This window comes from Lepidochelys olivacea (genome assembly GCF_965140295.1).
Source record: "Lepidochelys olivacea isolate rLepOli2 genome assembly, chromosome: 1".
In the NCBI taxonomy this organism is placed as follows: Eukaryota; Metazoa; Chordata; order Testudines; family Cheloniidae; genus Lepidochelys; species Lepidochelys olivacea.
In genome coordinates this window covers 166429993-166442343 of record NC_140411.1, presented here as the reverse complement: position 1 = coordinate 166442343, position 12351 = coordinate 166429993, and the positions used below count along the sequence as shown (strand labels likewise).

The following is a 12351-nucleotide window of genomic DNA, read 5'->3' as shown; positions in this document are numbered from 1 at the left end:
TCTTATTTACGTCACCTGAAAGTGATAGATATGCACATGGCACTTTTGTAGCCGGCATTGCAAAGTATTTACGAGCCAGAGATGCTAAACGTTCATATGCCTCTTTATGTTTCAACCACCATTCCAGAGGACATGCTTCCCTGCTGATGACGCTCCTTAAAAAATCATGCGTTAATGAAATTTGTGACTGAACTCCTTGGGGGAGAATTGTGTGTCTCCTGATCTGTTTTACCAACAATCTGCTATATATTTCAAGTTATAACAGTCTCAGATGATGACCTAGCACATGTTGTTCATTTCAAGGACACTTTCACTGCAGATTTGACAAAATGCAAAGAAGGTACCTATGAGAGATTTCTAAAGATACCTACAGCACTCGATCCAAGGTTTAATAATCCGAAGTGCCTTTCAAAATCTGAGAGGGACGAAGCATGCTTTCAGAAGTCTTAAAGCAACACTCCGATGTGGAAACTACAGAACCTGAACCCTTCCCCACTCCCCCCAAAAATCAACCTTCTGTGATGGCAGCTGACTCAAATTATGAAAATGAACATGCATTGGTCCACACAGCTTTGGATCATTATCAAGTAGAACCTGTCATCAGCATGGATACATGTCCTCTGGAATAGTGGTTGAGGCATGAAGGGACATACAAATATTTAGCGCATCTGGCACGTAAATATCTTGTGACACCAGCTATAACAGTGCCATGTGAACGCCTGTTCTCACTTTCAGGTGACGTTGTCTGTAAATGTAAACAAACTTGTTTGTCTGAGTGACTGGCTGAACAAGAAGTAGGACTGAGTGGACTTGTAGGTTCTAAAGTTTTACATTGTTTTGTTTTTGAGTGCAGTTATTTTTTTTACATAGTTGTACATTTTGTTATGAAAGTTGAACTTACAAGAGATCACACTACAGTACTTGTATTAGGTGAATTGAAAAATACTATTTTTGTTTATCACTTTTACACTGCCAGTATTTGGAATCAAAAATAATAATATAAAGTGAGCACTGTACACTTCATATTCTTTGTTGTAATTGAAATCAATATATTTGAAAATGTAGAAAAACATCCAAAATATTTAATAAATTTCAATTGGTAGTCTCTTGTTTAGCAGCGCAATTAAAACTGCAATTAATCGTGATTTTTTTAATCACAATTTTTTTGAGTTAATCATGTGAGTTAACTGCGATTAATCAACAGCCTTGCTATGTAGTCATTTCAATACCATCATATATGTGTTCTTGTAAGCAAATGCAAATCTTTTACTGGGCTCATGAAAGGATTAACCAGTTGTGTGATACTTATGTAGAAGGCCATGCTATGTCGTTTATGGTGGTTTGACAAATCTGTCAGGTAGTTAAATCGTCAAAACTGCTGCTGAAGTAATTTGCTTAAAAGAAAGTTTGTTTTCAAAGATACTGAGATATTGATACTGACAGTTTTTGTTTATTAAGCCATTTCGTATCAGGGTTCTGTAATCTGTTCTGACAACTTGATGTTGGGGTCAAGGCACTGGAAAAGTATGTAGTGCAATTGACAATTATCCCCTAGAAATAACAAGGATTATACATATTCTGCCATAAGAAAAATCTTCTCATTCACAGGACACCCTACAATTAAACTTTTATTTGTGCATCGCTTTCTGGGTTCCTGTAAAGTGACTGAAACAAATAATGGACTGTGATCTCTGCTGGAATGCTAAGCAGAGATCTGGAACTCTAGTATTCTTATTTGATAGTCTACAAGTAAGCAGATTTTGGTGGTTATGTGTTTGTTTAAAGGAAGATTATTTATTATCTTTGAATGATTAATAAAATTATCAATCCTTAAATCTTCCTCATCTTGATGAAACTTCTAATTACTCATTTAAATGACTCCCAGACACTTCCGAAGGGCCCTATTCAGTACCCAACTAAGTTGATTCTTGTTCCCCTATGAAAATTTCAGTCAGATCTTGCTTTGGAACTAGTTGAGATCAAGTTTGTTTGTTAGATGGGGGCAGTTTCTAAAGTAATAGATTTGACTTACTGGCTTTTTTAGGGTATAGGATGTACCTGTATGTAATGGTCCCACACAACAAGTGCTTTGATAATATTTGACTGAGTGATTGGAGCTGAAAAGAGATACTTCACTGAAGGTAAAATGGTATAATGTGAAGCTAGTGCCTATTCCTGGTTAAAGTCAATAGCTTGTTCTTTTATCTTTTCCCCAAGGAGTCTCAGCAGATGCTTGGAAGGTTGATTCCAGAAAAACAGTTACTCAATGACCAACTAAAACAAGTTCAGCAGAACAGTTTGCACAGTAAGTATGTATAATATATATCCAGGGGTGAAAGTAATTTAAGGGACTTACCGGTATGCAGGGCCGGGGTCCCCCCTCGGGTGGAAGGGGCGGGGGCCTTTACATCCCAAACCCTTTAAATTGCTGCTGCTACCCCGGGGCTCCGGTGGCAATTTAAAGGGCCTGGGGCTTCGGTAGTGGTGGCCAGGAGCCCCGGGCCCTTTAAATCACCACCGGAGCCCCATGGTAGAGATAGCTGCGGCGGCTGGGAGCCCCGGGGCTCTGGCAGTGATTTAAAGGGACGGGCTCCGGCCACTGCTGGGAGCCCAGGGCCCTTTTAAATTGCCCACCTGGAGAAGCTGCCCCCTGCCAGTATTGTCAACTGTGTACAGGCTCTTGCTGTACGCCATACCAGACAGTACTGGCTTACTTTCACCTCTGTATATATCTATATCTATCTAAAAATAAGTTTGAGTCTATTTGCACAACATATCATTTGTATCACTGATAATTCTTTTATCTTGCAAGAGAAATGCTGAGAAACGGTACAGTGTGTGACCTAAAGACGTCTGTGTAAGAAAATATCTCATTTGACAATATGTTTAAAAACAGGAGATTCTCTTCTTACCATCAAAAGAGCCTTAGAAGCCAAGGAACTAGTACGCCAGCAGCTTCGAGACCAACTAGATGAAGTAGAAAAAGAAACCAGATCAAAACTTCAGGAGATTGATATTTTCAATAATCAACTGAAGGTAACCTATGTTAATCCCTGTTTTCTAAATGTTTGGTTGATCATGGGCAGAAACATTTTACTCAGTTTTTTTAATCAGAGTTTTAATGTTAAGATCATTTTACTAAGTGACAGCATTCTGAAATATATTGTACTCTCCTCCTTTTAAGAAGACAAAATTTGGATAAATTGGCATTACTGTACACTCTGAACAAGAGGTTCCAGATTAAATCTGAAGCCACTTGGGAATAAGTTCAAGTGATCTGATCCCAGATCTATGATTACACTTGAAAAAACTACCAACCTCTACCCTCCCCATCTATAAACAGAGGTTCTGGAAATATGGTGGAATTACTGCTTCTGCAAATTCATACACCCTTCATTTTAAACATACCTGTAAAGTGACTTGACTTCAATTTCTATGCAGAATTTTTCTGTCACACTTGTTCCTGACTATAGTTTGTTTTTCTTTTGTCTCTTCATACTTTCACTTCTCCTGTTTTTAGTCAGTTCACAGATTGATTAGTCAGTTGTTGAGACTGTGCTTTATCTAATCACACAGTAAAAGCAGAGAAACGGCAATAGCTAGGAGAGGAAGAGCATCCTTCAAAGATAGTGCTCAAGACTTCTTCCTGACAGTTACATTCAAAAAATGGAAAATGATAACCTAATATGAAGGAACTTTTTATCTCACTGTTTCCACGGATATTTTTAAAAAAACAGCATCCAGGAGAAGATACCGTATTTCCTGCAACATACAACTAGTATATTGAACATTCTCCTTTTTGTTTTCTATATTTGCAACAAGAGCAAAAGTTTTATGGCCGATTCTGGTTTGAAATTAGATCTAATTAGGAGAATTGTCTTTCTATTAAGTTAATTTGGCTACAGATATGAATTGCATATCTTTTGTGTGAATATATCCTAAAATAATGTTAAATTAGATTTCTAATTCACTTTATTCTTGAAAAGGAAACCACACTAATCACCTGTCTGTCAGTAGTTGATACAACACAATGTTTTGAGAGATAAGGTAAACTGAATAATTTAACAAAAGTATTTAGTGTGCCTTTTCGCTACTGAGACCATAGGTCAAGTCTTTTCTGATGTTCTAATGTGTTTAACAACATAGTATACGATTGTGGCTCATCCTGGAGGTGCCCAAGACTGAGTTGCCTTGTTACTCCCCTCCCCCACCTCCAAAGATACAAACTTGCTGGTGCTTAACTGAGCATCAGCTCCCTGACAGCACCAATCTGTAAGCCACACAAATGATCCCCTCAGGCCAATGTCAGCCCTTGCTTTGCTTTACAGGTTAACGATAGGTGCATCCCAGTCACCACCTCCTTTGTAGCATTCCCCTGTGATATCTAGACCCTGTCACCAGCTACTCACAGAAATACCAGTTTTGCTATCATCAAAGGGGTGTTGTAAATGCCAGCTTCTTTGATTCAGTTGAGGATCAGCCACTGTATAACATCACAGCACTGAGGTACATTTATGGTGAAAACCATCGTAAGTTTATTATCAAAGAGAAGATTTAAGAGAGTAAAGATAATGGAAACAGGTTACATATAAAGCAAAATCAATACATGGTTTCTAGAGACTACACTTAACTTTAACAGGCTATCCATCAGTCTAAAAGCAGTCTTCAAAACGTTTCCAGCCAAAGCTGTTTGGGATCCCATTTTCATTAATGTAATCACTCTGCCCCAATTACTTCAAGTGCAGGAGAAAGGAGTATCCTGTTGCCTCCTTATATTCCCCAAAGTAATTGTTCTTCACTTCCTCCTGTTGAGTTTGTATGCAAATAGGTCTTCCATTGTGCTGGCCTACAATGCTTAATTTACATGTGAACGGAGGCAGACAGGTGAATATACATTCTTTGTCAGAAACCTGTATGCCAACTCTGCATGGATTCAAATGTTAAGCACTTATTTTGCGAGTGTGTGTGTAATTTTATATATATAAATGTCTTACATGGTATTTGTACCTACCTTTCACAACGATATTAGTGAACAGTGTTTCCCAGCTTTTACTGAAGACCTCACATGATCTTTTTTGTGGATAAATACTATGAAAGCAGTATGTACTGTAGTGTAGGTGTAGTGAGCTTGTCAAGCCCGTTAAGCGTTGCTGTTACAGAACAGTGAATCTTTTGCCAGTTGGCATTGAGGGGTTCTTAAGGTCACAACTGTAGATTGCACTACCATTGCATGTATTTTATAGTATTTTATATTCCCTGATAAGAGAAGGCCTATGGTGACCAGAGTAGTGGCTAAATTATTTGAATTACTATAACTGTTTCCTTGTGTCTTTGTGGTCTACATAATCATGTAACCATGAGATAGAACACTGGTGGTTTGGCTGGCAGTTCTTGCACTCCTCCTAAAAGTCTTACTTCATAAAGGTCCTTCTATTCAATTTCTCATTGTGGCTGGGGCTCTTCAGTCACTTATTCCTTCAAGTCAAAAATTCGCGAGTGGACACACTATGAGTGGGTTTTTGAAGCTCTTTGGAATATAATGTCACTCAGAGTTGGGTTTTCAAAAGCAGTATCTTAGGGCTTCCTTACTGAATACCTGAAAATCTTCAGGTAGTTGGGACTGCATGGTTGAGGCAACTGGTTTAAAAAAAAAAAAAAAGATAGTATGGAGAGTCTTTAACTTGTAGATCACCAGTTTGAATTTGGTCCGGGTCCATAATGTATGAAATGAGTTGGCTGTCTTAGGCAGTCTCCTAGTACAGTTTTTAGAGTAGCAGCCGTGTTAGTCTATATCCACAAAAAGAACAGGAGTACTTGTGGCACCTTAGAGACTAACAAATTTATTAGAGCATAAGCTTTCGTGAGCTACAGCCCACTTCATCAGATGCATAGAGTGGAACATATAGTAAGAAGATATGTATATACACATATACAGAGAAGGTGGAAGTAGCCATACCAACTGTAAGAGGCTAATTAATTAAGATGAGCTATTAGCAGGAGAAAAAAACTTTTGTAGTGATGATCAAGATGGCCCATTTAGACAGTTTACAGGAAAGAGTGAGGATACTTAACTTAGGGAAATAGATTCATCATGTGTAATGACCCAGCCACTCCCAGTCTCTATTCAAACCCAATGGTATCTAGTTTGCATATTAATTTAAGCTCAGCAGTTTCTCACTGGAGTCTGTTTTTGAAGCTTTTCTGTTGCAAAATTGCCACCCTTAAATCTTTTACTGAGTGGCCAGAGAGGTTGAAGTGTTCTCCTACCTGTTTTTGAATGTTATGATTCCTGAAGTCAGATTTGTGTCCATTTATTCTTTTGCATAGAGACTGTCTGCTTTGGCCAATGTACATGGCAGAGGGGCATTGCTGGCGCATGATGGCATATATCACATTGGTAGATGTGCAGGTAAAGGAGCCCCTGATGGTGTGGCTGATGTGATTAGGTCTTATGATGGTATCACTTGAATAAATATGTGGACAGAGTTGGCATTGGGCTTTGTTGCAAGGACAGGTTCCTGGGTTAGTGTTTTTGTTGTGTGGTTGCTGGAGAGTATTTGCTTCAGGTTGGGGGGCTGTCTGTAAGTGAGGACTGGTCTGTCTCCCAAGATTGGTGAGAGTGAGGGATTGTTTTGTAATAGGTTGTAAATCTTTGATGTGCTGGAGAGGTTTTAGTTGGGGGCTGAAGGTGACGGCTGGTGGCATTCTGTTATTTTCTTTGTTGGGCCTGTCCTGTAGTAGGTGACTTCTGGGTACTCTTCTGGTTCTGTCAATCTGTTTCTTCACTTCAGCAGGTGGGTATTGTAGTTTTAAGAATGCTTGATAGAGATCTTGTAGGTGTTTCTCTGTCTGAGGGATTGGAGCAAATGTGGTTGTATCTTAGAGCTTGGCTGTAGACAATGGATCATGTGGAGTGTCCTGGATGGAAGCTGGAGGCATGTAGGTACGTATAGCGGTCAGTAGGTTTCCAATATTGGGTGGTGTTTATGTGACCATTGCTTATTAGCACAGGAAATGGACCGCTTGTGTGGATTGGTCTAGGCTGAGGTTGATGGTGGGATGGAAATTGTTGAAATCATGGTGGAATTCCTCAAGGGCTTCTTTTCCATGGGTCCAGATGATGAAGATGTCATCAGTATAGCGCAAGTAGAGTAGGGACATTAGGGGACGAGAGCTGAGGAAGCGTTGTTCTAAGTCAGCCATAAAAATCAACCTTTCCAGACTACTGTACCCCTTTCAGGAATCTGATTTGTCTTGCGTACTGCCAGGTTTCACCTCAGTTAAAAACTACTTGCTTACAAAATCAGACCTAAAAATACAAAAGTGTCACAGCCCACTATTACTGAAAAACCGCTTACTTTTTTGTTTTTACCATATAATTATAAAATACATCAATTGGAATATGCAAGTACAGTATTTATTTCAGTGTGATACTTGACCCTGTTTTACACTTGTTAGCCTTGTCTGAAGCCTGAACCCCAGGCAGCAGACCCGAAGCATGTAATTTAGCTTTGCCGGGCTCCCTGTGGCTTGGGAAATTGCCCTGCTTGCCACCCTTTAATGATGCCCCCGTTCTTGCGATCCCCCTAAACCTGTCCAGTGACACACACACCTTCCCCGCCCCCCCCCCCCCGGGGGCTGCAACCTCTAGACTGAGAGACACTGATATAGATGAGTTGAGTACTTCCTGGAAGACCTGTGCATATGCCTGGGGGTGTGCACACCCCTGGTTGAGAACCACTGTCCTAGTGCCCATTCATTACTTGTAGAGCAGATTTGAAGTGCAGTAACAAGAGACTGACAGTGGCTAATGCTATATATTATTTCCGGGAGTGTGTTATGGAATAAGAATCATGAAGTCAGTGGGAGCTGCTATATGTGTAGCATGGTTGAAAATCAGGCCACCTATTTGATGCCTCAATATGGATTTGGGAGCCTAACTTTAGGTACCCCATTTTGAAAATCTTGGCCTGGCCTAGTCTAGTCTGTTCTATCTAGTTTAAATATATGTTTGGGTATGATATAGGTCTACCTGGATCCACTCTTTTGCATAGAAGTGTAAAAGAGTTCTGGGTTAAGGAAGGCTTATTATGTTACTCTTTTTGTGTAATACAGTTTGTGCATATACGTTGTTTATATACAAACCCTCACTTTCACAAAGGCCACAATCATTTAGAAACCCTGTAAGATAGATCCGTTTTTTTAAAAAATCAATTTTTGGCTGCAAATATTAATTTCGATAACACTGGAGATTCACATATTTAGCATGTGTGTTAATACAAGAGGTGAAAGCCAGTAAATTAGTGTAGCCAACTGATTTTAAAATAGGCGTACATTCCTGATATATTACTCTCAGTGCCAGAAAAAATGTGGCACACAACTAAAACAATGTTCTTGAAAAAAGTCTGTCTTTGTGTAATATTCCATTTGTTTTTGGTCCTGGTCTAGTCAATGTGTACTGGACAAGTGTTGCATATGAATGACTGTTTATATTTGAGCATTTCTTTCTTCCAATCAGTGGCAATGGAAGATGCAATGCTGCAGTGCCTGGCAGTTCTCCTGGGCTGCATCAACTACTTAGACTTCTTTCTAAAGGTCTCCATGTCCTAGACAGGCAGTATTCATCCATCTCAATCTAAGAACCACCTCCAGTTATCATAGAATCATAGAATATCAGGGTTGGAAGGGACCTTAGGAGGTCATCTAGTCCAACCCCCTGCTCAAAGCAGGACCAGTCCCCAATTTTTGCCCCAGATCCCTAAATGGCCCCCTCAAGGATTGAACTCACAACCCTGTGTTTAGCAGGCCAATGCTCAAACCACTGAGCTGTCCCTCCCCCCAAAGGGAGGGATATGTGCTTTGCTTTCCCATAAACAGATGAGTGTGCAGTGTTTAAGTTAGTATTTAATAAGAAGTTCTAGAACAAAATCTTAAAAGTTTAGATCCAAATTTGAATTTCAATCTAATCTTTACTTATTGCCTAGATAAAAAGTAGTATTTCTTGTGTGCCTTCACTTACAACCAGTACAGGGTACTAGTGAGTATAACATTTCAACATTTTAAAACAATGAATCTCCTTGTTTCGACCATTGTGTTAAGAAACTTTAAACAGAAACACTTATGCTGCATCATACATAGTCTATTCATATAGAGCACTGCATTTTGTGATGCTGGGTATTATACAAGAGGCTGTTAAAAAATTCATCTTCATTAGATGGTAGTTTTTTCCTAGCTGCTGATATGGGGCATAAGGGAGGGGGAATGTTTCTGTTGAGGATAGCACAGCTGCTTCAGGAGTGTTGATGCTTCATGGGATGGGGTGGGAGAGCCCCTCAGTGAGTAGTGGGACTAGAGGAGTGGTGGGCAACCTGCGGCCCGCGTCGCTTCCCACAGCTCCCATTGGCCAGGAACGGCAAACTGCGGCCACTGGGAGCTGCGGGCAGCCGTTCCTGCAGACGGTCAATGTAAACAAACTGTCTCGCAGACCTCCAGTGGATTACCCTGGTGGACCACTGTCATAAATATAAAGGGAAGGGTAAACCCCTTTGAAATCCCTCCTGGCCAGGGGAAAGCTCCTCTCACCTGTAAAGGGTTAAGAAGCTAAAGGTAACCTCGCTGGCACCTGACCAAAATGACCAATGAGGAGACAAGATACTTTCAAAAGCTGGGAGGAGGGAGAGAAACAAAGGGTCTGTGTGTCTGTCTATATGCTGGTTTCTGCCGGGGATAGACCAGGAATGGAGTCTTAGAACTTTTAGTAAGTAATCTAGCTAGGTATGTGTTAGATTATGATTTCTTTAAATGGCTGAGAAAAGAATTGTGCTGAATAGAATAACTATTTCTGTCTGTGTATCTTTTTGTAACTTAAGGTTTTGCCTAGAGGGGTTCTCTATGTTTTTGAATCTAATTACCCTGTAAGATATCTACCATCCTGATTTTACAGGGGGATTTCTTTATTTCTATTTTCTTCTATTTTTATTAAGTCTTCTTGTAAGAAAACTGAATGCTTTTTCATTGTTCTCAGATCCAAGGGTTTGGGTCTGTGGTCACCTATGCAAATTGGTGAGGCTTTTTATCCAACATTTCCCAGGAAAGGGGGGGTGCAAGTGTTGGGAGGATTGTTCATTGTTCTTAAGATCCAAGGGTCTGGGTCTGTAGTCACCTAGGCAAATTGGTGAGGCTTTTACCAAACCTTGTCCAGGAAGTGGGGTGCAAGGTTTTGGGAAGTATTTTGGGGGGAAGGACGCGTCCAAACAGCTCTTCCCCAGTAACCAGTATTAGTTTGGTGGTGGTAGCGGCCAGTCCAAGGACAACGGGTGGAATATTTTGTACCTTGGGGAAGTTTTGACCTAAGCTGGTAAAGATAAGCTTAGGAGGTCTTTCATGCAGGTCCCCACATCTGTACCCCAGAGTTCAGAGTGGGGGAGGAACCTTGACAGCCACATGTGGCTGCAGGTTGCCCACCACTGGACTAGAGGTTGCCTTCCCCTTGGATCTAGAGGGCTGGGATGCTCCACCTCTGTCTGCTCCACACGGCCCTTGATCCTTTCCCCTCAAGGGCAAGATTTGGTGGAAGCTTCACAGGGTAATCCTTGGAAATTTCCTGGGCATCCTCTTGCCTCTCTGTGGGAAGGCAAGATTTGGCCCTAAAACAAGAAATGCAATAGTTTAAGGCTTCCATGGCAACTTTACTTGCCAACATTATGTACTCACTGTCCTACGTATACTTAATAGTCTGCCTAGTTTTCCGAAATACCTTGTGAGTGTCTTAATGTTATCAGAATCTTTGCTGTTATACTTCTTGACGGTTTAGATTTGCAACTTTGACAGTGCTCTAATTTTTCAAAATATTTATGTATATCTGTGATTTAGTTGCTTATTTTTAAACCGTGTCTACTTGCACCTTTTGGATAACACATTGGTAATCTTGCAAACACCACGAAAGGTGGATGAAATATGGACTCTTAAAGTTATGAATATCTCAACAAATGTATAGCTTTCTAACTTACGACTTGTAGTTACCTATCTTTTTATAAAAAGACTGTATTTTTTAGCTGTATATTTAGCAGAGTTTCATTCACCTGACTGTTGAAATGGAGTGGTATTTTGTTTAGTTGGTATCTTATATAGTATTGTGGGAGATGCTGATTTTTTTTTTTAAATGTCATGCCAAGCAAGACAGTACAATACATAAAATGTAAATCCTGGTCATTTAATTCCCATTTCATTAGAGCTGATGCAAGAAGGCAAATAAGTCCTTTTCTTAATTATAGTTTTATCTTCAGATAACAGTTGTAAATTACCATTCACTACTGGATACACAATTTTATTGGGTATGTTGCTTGTTAAGGTTGCTTACATACCTCATATTCAAAATTTTTTGCTCAGCAAAATATAGAACTAGTGTGCCAGCTTGGGGAAAAGAAAATGGTGAATTTAAATGCCTTTAAAATTTTTTTACATTTTAAAAACTGGAGATCCTACATAACCAAATGTATAGCTATAAAAGAAGATAAAATTTATTTTTTTATTTAGAACAGTGAACAGAAATTCTTTACCTGTTGGGACCAGACATCAAACACTAGGGGCTCTATTTTTGCTGCAGCAGTTACTGACCTGGCTGACACCTACTCAGATTCTTCAAACTGGAATGGAGACATCACTCTTGTAGTGAAAGCACCCAATTCTGGTCTTAGCAGATAAAGGTGGCAATGGTTTTCAACTCTTCTTCTAAAATGTGCTTAGTTGTTATAAAATTAGCTTCGTTGTAAGGTAAGCCTATATATGTTTTTAAAAAAAAATACAGTAGAACCTCAGAATTATGAACACCAGAGTTATGAACTGACCAGTCAACCACATACCCAATTTGGAATCGGAAGTATGCAATCAGGCAGCAGCAGACACACCAAAAAATAATCAAGTACAGTACAGTAATATGTTAAATGTAAACTACTAGAAAAATATAGGGAAAGATTTTTAAAAAGATTGGACACGGTAAGGAAACTGGTTTCAGAGTAGCAGCCGTGTTAGTCTGTATTCGCAAAAAGAAAAGGAGTACTTGTGGCACCTTAGAGACTAGCCAATTTATTTGAGCATAAGCATCCAATGAAGTGAGCTGTAGCTCATGAAAGCTTATGCTCAAATAAATTGGTTAGTCTCTAAGGTGCCACAAATACTCCTTTTCTTTTTGGTAAGGAAACTGTTTCTGTACTTGTTTTAATTAAATTACAGTGGTTAAAAGCAGCATTTTTCTTCTGCATAGTAAAGTTTCAAAACTGTATAAAGTCAATGTTCAGTGGTAAACTTTTGAAAGAACAACCATAACATTTTGTTCAGAGTTACGAACATTTC

At 39.6% G+C, this 12351-nt stretch overlaps 1 protein-coding gene across 5 annotated transcripts in view; it reads left to right on the top strand.

Annotated features, from left to right (window-relative positions):
* The window catches only part of ITSN1 (intersectin 1), a 224493-nt gene that overhangs the window by 103987 nt on the left and 108155 nt on the right, over positions 1-12351 (top strand). For all 5 annotated transcript variants that reach the window (XM_084626735.1, XM_084626738.1, XM_084626736.1 and 2 more), the window contains 2 exons: positions 2218-2305; positions 2897-3036. In XM_084626735.1, coding sequence (XP_084482861.1) covers positions 2218-2305; positions 2897-3036 — 228 coding nt within the window. The remainder of the gene's footprint in view (positions 1-2217; positions 2306-2896; positions 3037-12351) is intronic.